This window comes from Tiliqua scincoides, chromosome 1 (genome assembly GCF_035046505.1).
Source record: "Tiliqua scincoides isolate rTilSci1 chromosome 1, rTilSci1.hap2, whole genome shotgun sequence".
NCBI classification, from domain to species: Eukaryota; Metazoa; Chordata; class Lepidosauria; order Squamata; family Scincidae; genus Tiliqua; species Tiliqua scincoides.
In genome coordinates this window covers 41,188,187-41,195,722 of record NC_089821.1, presented here as the reverse complement: position 1 = coordinate 41,195,722, position 7,536 = coordinate 41,188,187, and the positions used below count along the sequence as shown (strand labels likewise).

Genomic DNA, 7,536 nt, shown 5'->3' with positions numbered 1-7,536 from the left:
GTGTTCATCAGCAACCCTCTTGCTAGGCCAAAGCATCTTGTGTGAGGAATGATGGGGGCACAGAGGCGGTTTCACAGGTGATTCTTCTGCGGAATTAAAGGCTAGGCGTCTTCCAACAGTGGTCCTTCTGACTTTGCTGAGGTTCATTCCTTGCTGGATTCAGAGAGTGTTCACAGAAAATCATGGACTCAGATCTGTGGAGATTGCGTCGACCACTGAAGAATATTTTTAGCAATGGGACCTGCTCAAACATAAAAGGACAAGGTCAAGGAAGATTTCTTGACTGCCCCTGCGGACTCTTTGCTCTTCCGCACTCGTACCAGCACTCATCAGAAATCTGTGTCAAATCTTCTGGGCCGTAAACAAAAAAATGGAGAGATATGCAGAGCGAGAAAACGTGACAGGACAATGTTTCCCATGAGTTGATTCCAAACCGAAATGGTCTGGCTCCTACGCAAAAGATCAAGTGATGTCTATTGAGAAATCAGACATATCTTTTCCTTCTCGAGTCTTCTAAACAAACAAATACAACATGGAGGTTGCAATGGTAAGCGCAGATAGCTCTGGGTGCAACAGCCACATGCCCTATGGATATGCCGCCCAAGCCAGGGCCAGAGAAAGAGAGCGGCTGGCCCAGTCTAGGGCAGCCGCGGCGGCAGCCGTGGCCGCAGCAACAGCAGCTGTGGAAACTGGAGCTTCTGGAGACGGAGGACCTTACCATCACTACCACCAGGAGCAGAATCGTGGGGCTTCCTCCTCTTCTTGTGGTGGGAACACATCACACAGTGGCTATCGTCAGAGTTGCAGAAGAAGAAAACAAAGGAGGAAAAAGAGCCACTGTCTTGGTAGCAGGGAGTTTGGTGCCTCCTTCCCCTGTTCTGAGTTGTTGCCCCTGAGTGGCTCTGAGGAGAACATCCTGAAGGACTTGAGCGAGGAGGATGAGGATGAGGACGAGGAAGAAGAAGATGGAGAGGATGAAGAAGATAAGGAAGGAAAGTTCTACTATAGCGATGAAGATGGGGAGGATGAGTATTCCTTTTCAGACCAGCATCCTGAGGACGGGGCCGGACCTGGGGGATACGCCTCAGTTCGCTACAGTGAGTATGAGTGCTGCGAACGGGTTGTCATCAATGTATCGGGCCTGCGGTTTGAAACCCAGCTGAAGACCTTGGCGCAGTTCCCTGAGACATTGCTGGGTGATCCAGCAAAGCGGGGCAGGTACTTTGACCCACTCCGGAACGAGTATTTCTTTGACAGGAACCGTCCCAGCTTTGATGCGATCCTTTATTACTACCAGTCTGGTGGGCGGCTGAAAAGGCCTGTCAACGTGCCCTTTGACATCTTCAGTGAGGAAGTGAAGTTCTACGAACTTGGAGAGGAGGCCATGCTCAAGTTCAGGGAGGATGAAGGGTTTGTCAAAGAAGAAGACGACAAGGTATTGCCTGAGAATGAATTCAAGAAGCAAGTGTGGCTGCTTTTTGAGTACCCTGAGAGCTCCAGCCCAGCCAGAGTCATTGCCATAGTCTCCGTTTTGGTCATTTTGATCTCCATTGTAATTTTCTGTCTGGAGACACTGCCAGAGTTCAGAGATGATAAGGAGCTCATTTTGACCACCAATTTGGAGAATGTTAATGAAACGCTACTGCTGCTCGGTGGGGGGCACACGATCTTCAATGACCCTTTTTTCATTGTTGAGACGGTCTGCATCATTTGGTTCTCCTTTGAGTTTACAGTGCGTTGCTTTGCTTGCCCCAGCAAAGCAGCCTTCTTCAAGAACATCATGAACATCATAGACATTGTTTCCATTTTGCCTTATTTCATCACCTTGGGCACAGACTTGGCCCAGCAACAGGGCAGTAATGGTCAACAGGCCATGTCTTTTGCCATCTTGAGGATCATCCGTCTTGTCAGGGTGTTTCGCATCTTCAAGCTCTCGAGACACTCGAAGGGTCTGCAGATCCTGGGTCATACTCTCAGGGCCAGCATGAGGGAACTGGGGCTCTTAATCTTCTTCCTCTTTATTGGAGTCATTTTGTTTTCCAGTGCTGTTTATTTTGCAGAAGCTGATGAATCTACTACCCATTTTCAAAGCATCCCAGATGCCTTTTGGTGGGCTGTTGTGACCATGACTACGGTTGGTTACGGGGACATGAAACCTGTCACTGTGGGAGGGAAAATAGTGGGGTCCCTGTGTGCCATTGCAGGTGTGTTAACCATTGCTTTACCAGTGCCGGTGATTGTCTCCAACTTTAACTATTTTTATCATAGAGAGACTGAAAATGACGATCAAACCCCACTGACGCAAAATGCAGTCAGTTGTCCATACCTTCCAACGATACTTAAGAAATTCCGAAGTTCATCATCTTCTTCCACAGAGGACAAATCAGAGTATTTGGAGATGGAAGAAGGGGTTAAAGAGTCTCTTTGTGTCAAGGAGAAAAAATGTCAGGTGACAGGAAATGGCAATGAGACAGCAAAACAGAACTGTGTAAATGCAAAGTCTGTGGAAACAGATGTTTAAGTTGGACTGTTTCCAAACCTATTTAAGCATTAAAGAGTGCATTGGTTTAAAAAAAAAAATATGCAAACAGGAGTCTAAAATAAGCATATAGAATTATGCCATTTACTGGTTAAACATGAATAAAACACATTAGTATACTTGTATTACATATCAAGTAAACGATATACCTTGCAGAGGGGGCTTTACCTGAAGTAATTTCAAAGTTTATATTTTTACTAGAATGCAGGTGTTTTGCACATGAGGGAGACAATTTTACTTTTCAAGAGGGCGTGTTTAACTACTCACCCCCAACTCACTGCCTGGTGGTAAAAAAATTAGCATTTCAAGGTATTTACTATGTAAGTTCAGTAGCCATGTATCCATTTGTTAATGCTTTTAAGAACAGCTACCATAATTCAATGGATTCCATAGTCTTTGATTTCAAAATGCTAAGGATTGTTCTAGGGGAACGTTATTCTATAGGAAGTCCAAATTCAACTTCAAAATATTGAAAGATTGTAGGTTTTTTTTTCTTTTTTTTGATATCAAATTGTTAAAGATGCTGCCGAACCCCCGCGCCCTGCTCTCCCCAGAAATGGTTTTATTTTTATATCACACTTGTGGAGACCTTGCGGAGTTTGTTGAGTAATACATGGACAAAACCGAAGGAATAAAATCACCTGACTTGGTCTGGATGCAGTGACGAAGTGACTGGATCGCTTTTTTTGCACTATTTTCTATGCTGGAGATATTCTGACAGAGACTTCATACTGTGAATGTTTACTAATGTTCAATGACAATCATTGGAAGAGTGAATCCTGCATCTTTCTTTTCTTGTACTTTTTTCTTTGTGTGTGGCGCTGATTGGCTTAGCGGCTAACCTTACATGAATTCCATAGCCTTTATTTATGATTATCTGTTATCTGGAAGAAAAAAAAAAGGATTGTGAAGTAAAATTTTATAATAATTTTCCCCCCTAAATCACTCTTTTTCAAACCATCGTCAAAAGGAAGTCATTCATTCAGTTTGCTTAAGGTATAGAACATGTACGCATAGGTTTGTGGGGTGTCTGTTTGTGTGAGTACGTGTGTCTGGATTGGAGTAGCAAGAAACAGTACATAAATATACCTATAGCAATAGCCATAGACTGCAGAGCATATCCAGTGCAGAATTTCACAGGTTCAGGTAATTGAGGTTAGAGTGTGCTGTAGATTCTTTGCTACCTAATTTAACATTTAGAATCCATGAGTAATGTATGCACTTTGACACTGGTTAAACATTTCTGTGGACTCAAACGGGACTGAAATAGTAATATAGTGTTAAACTGGTGCATTAATTGGGATTAGCAATCTTTGACTTGCCAATGTGCTATTATTGGTTCAGGATTCTTCCCACCCCTGGCTTTAATTGCAGCATGTATCTTTCTGTATGTGTTGAAACAGCTTTTAAAGGTCGAAGATAGTGGCATGAGGTTTGGAATTGGCATTTTGAAACATAAGCCACTTAAAACAATTAAATATGTGTTCATCCAGGCTTATTCCTGTTTGGGTCAAACGCTACAATCTTTAAATGCCCAATTTCCCCTTACAGAGAATGAGATCTGTGGGAAAGTGATGATTCTGCAACGAGACTCATGTTGTATTTCAGAGCCTAGAACTTGATAGGGGAGTATGTGCACATGCAGAGGCAAAGCAAAGGTGCAAGTTGGAATTGAAAATGATTGATTGTGAGCATATCATTGTGAGCAATGACTGATTGTGAGCATTTGTAATAATATGAGTCTGGAATGAGTTTTGTGGATGTACCGATACACAGATAACTTCATTATATTTCTACAGGAACTTTACAGCCACAGCATGGAATTCTAAGAGGCAAAGTACATTTACAAAGCATTCATGTACTGAGGCAACTGTGAGACAGTATAGAAATGTCCAATTTGAACAAAGTCAATGGTTCAAAATTCCAGTGCTGGAAGAGGAACAAATGCTGTCTTGGGACATTGAACAAACAAGATTATTTATAGTGATACCGTCAATTTTCAGTAACATCCTCTCATAACAATTGGAGTTCTTCATTCTGGCTGATTTTTTTTTCTTTTCTTTAAAAAAAACAACAATTGAATCTGCAATAGTTAGTTGGGTATAATTTGATTGATTGAAAGGTGTCCCCAATTATTTGGAGAGAAATGCAAATTCTTTTTCAATATAAGTATTTATTGTGGCTAGCACGTGCCGTCTTAGAAAATATCTTACTTCTCTTTTACACAGGAGGGAATGTCTCTTTTAAGGTGACATCTACGACCCGTGCAAAGTACTTGTATGGACAAGTAATCTAAAAACAAAGAAAGAGTACTTTTTCTAAATTATTTCAAAACCTATTCTACATTATTAGCCTTTTCAGACAACTAGCCAGCAATGTGAGTGCATTGTGTCTCAGGGTAAGCTGGTACCCATAGGGTGGGATGCTGAGTTGAAACAAATCTTTGCAATGTTCCAAATTTGTCAGAATTTCAAATATGAAACTGACATTTTGAACTTGAAATTTGTATTCAGATTTTGAAGGTGATACTTTACCTCAAAATTTAAGTGCTTTTGATCGGTTAGCATATTGTTTGTCTGTTTTTGCAGGCCTCAAATGTGAAATCTCATCATCTGTCATCCTTCAAATATTGTCAAATGCTAAATAACATTGCATCTCATCTATCAAGGAATATCATATACCTGGTGTCATGGCATGTCATCTATTAGGTACTATGAAATACAAATGCCATTGCATGTCAATTACAACAAAATTACAGTGTATGTAAGTTACCAAATGCTGTGAAATGATAAAATATCATTGCATGTCTACCTTTCAAACAAATACTGAAATCACATATCACTGGATGTCAAATAGAGAGCTCAAATAACCAGTGCTTGTCAAATATTCAAACAATATCCAGGGAATACTTGACATCAAAATTCAGAGAAGAATTTTGTGGAGAAATTTGGAAGCAAATTAGTTTCAGCTCCAGGGGGATACAGAGCACCCAGTGCTCCTCAAAGAACAGCCATTTGTTATTATTTTAGTATAGAGATTTCCACGTCTCCCTAAGGTAGCATGTGTGTGAAGCAATTTGCTTTCCTTTTCCTAGGGAAGGAAGTGAGAGAACAAATCCTTACCCCTCTTTCAGTATTGCTCCAGCAACATGGATGAATGAATCAGCTGAATTAGCTTCTATATCAGGGGTGCCCAAACCCCGGCCCTGGGGCCACTTGCAGCGCTCGAGGCCTCTCAATGCGGCCTTCAGGGAGCCCCCAGTCTCCAATGAGCCTCTGGCCCTCTGGAGATATGTTGGAGCCCGCACTAGCCCAATGCAACTGCTCTCAGCATGAAGGCAACTGTTTGACCTCTCACTTGAGCTGTGGGATGAGGGCTTCCTTCACTGCTTACTGTTTCACGTCTGTGATGCAGTAGCAGCAGCAAAGGAAAGGCCAGCCTTGCTTTGTGCAAGGCCTTTTATAGGCCTTGAGCTATTTCAAGACCTTCATTCACTCATATAAGTTCATCTTTAATATATTCATTTATGTAAACTTATGTAAATTTATTCAAATTTTAAATGTAAATTAATTCTTTTTTTTCCCCGGCCCCCGACACAGTGTCAGAGAGATGATGTGGCCCTCCTGTCAAAAACTATGGACACCCCTGTTCTATATGATGAATGTTTGCACACTGGTAATTTAATGTGTACAGTGGTTCACCATGTAGAGCCGACACATCATGTAGCATATTTCTCTGTCCCTGTCAGCTATTGGTGAAGGTTTGGAAACTGTTCATGCAATGCCACTTTTTCACATGGCTAGCCATCAGTGTGTTATCATGAAACATGTGTTACTATGCAGCAAGCATCCATGTGGTTGGCATAAATGGTAGAGTGGCCTTGAGTAATTTGCTAGTGAGAGGAAGGCCTTGTTTTTCTATGTAATATCATTGTATCAATCAAGCACTAGCAAGCAAGCTATGGCAGAGCAGCAAGCATTTCTTTGGGACTCAGCACCAGATGTGCTTTGGGAGAAAGGCAGGATAAAAATCAAATAAATAAATAAAATAATTAGCCCAAGTGTGATTGTGTCCCTGATGTAAATATAGTATGTCTGGATCAGGATCAATCCATATTGGAACCACAGCTAGGTTGGACTTTTAACCCCACCCCTCACTATGGTCCTGACCTAAACCATCCCTTCTTCTGAGGTGCTATTTGCCTGGTAAAAAGCAGTTCCTTTTGAATCCAGCAGAAGCTTTAATTTCAGGGTTAAAAGTATGTGCAGGTCCCTGATTGAGTTTGGGACCAGAACGGGGGAGGTTAAACCTTCTATCACAAAATGGTCCCAATCTCTCACATGTCTTAATTTCAGGAACAAAGTTGGCACACCAAGCCTATGACATTGTTAAAGTCAAGCTTAGTGTGTTCCTTAGGTAGATAAGATAGAAGGATCTTGTGATTAGCTTAGTGCTCTGAGATTATTCTACCTACATTCTGAGCTACTTTAGTCTCAGTTCTGTAGAATGGGATGGTGTGAAATTCAGCCAAACTTTTAAAGCAAACAGGATAGAGGATTGCTCTTCATTCTGATTATTGATTTGCTTATAATATTTGGATTCAATTCTCCCTCCAGGTTTCTTAGAGTGGTATACATGCAGCCCAAGGTCAGCCTTGGCCCAAGGTCAGCCAATGAAATTTGGGACTGAATGGGGATTGGGCCTCAGTTCTCCCTAGTTCTAGTCCAATACTTTAATCTACAACCCACTGGCTGACACACTCAGTTTGCAGAAAACAAATACCCTAGTACAGACGAAGTGTCAGTCATAAATATGAGCATTTTTGTATAGGCTAAATCCATGTTCACAGAAACGTCATGTGGATGCTGTCTATTTGATGTGTGTGTGTGTGGGGTGGGGTGGGGGTGGAGAGCATGCCTGCTAAGCCATGTTTTTGTGCTGACATGTCTGCTAAGCCTCACTTCCTATCACCATCTGTACCACCATTTGTTGCACAG

General features: G+C 41.8%; 1 protein-coding gene across 1 annotated transcript; it reads left to right on the top strand.

Moving 5' to 3' along the window:
* Positions 1–532: 532 nt before the first annotated feature.
* On the top strand, positions 533–2,521 carry KCNA4 (potassium voltage-gated channel subfamily A member 4). Its single transcript, XM_066634718.1, has one exon. It carries the CDS (start codon positions 533–535, stop codon positions 2,519–2,521), a length of 1,989 nt encoding a protein of 662 aa, XP_066490815.1.
* Positions 2,522–7,536: the final 5,015 nt, after the last annotated feature.

Coding starts and splice junctions, on each gene's coding strand:
- KCNA4 (XM_066634718.1), top strand. CDS start 533: ATGGAGGTTGCAATGGTAAGCGCAGATAGCTCTGGGTGCAACAGCCAC.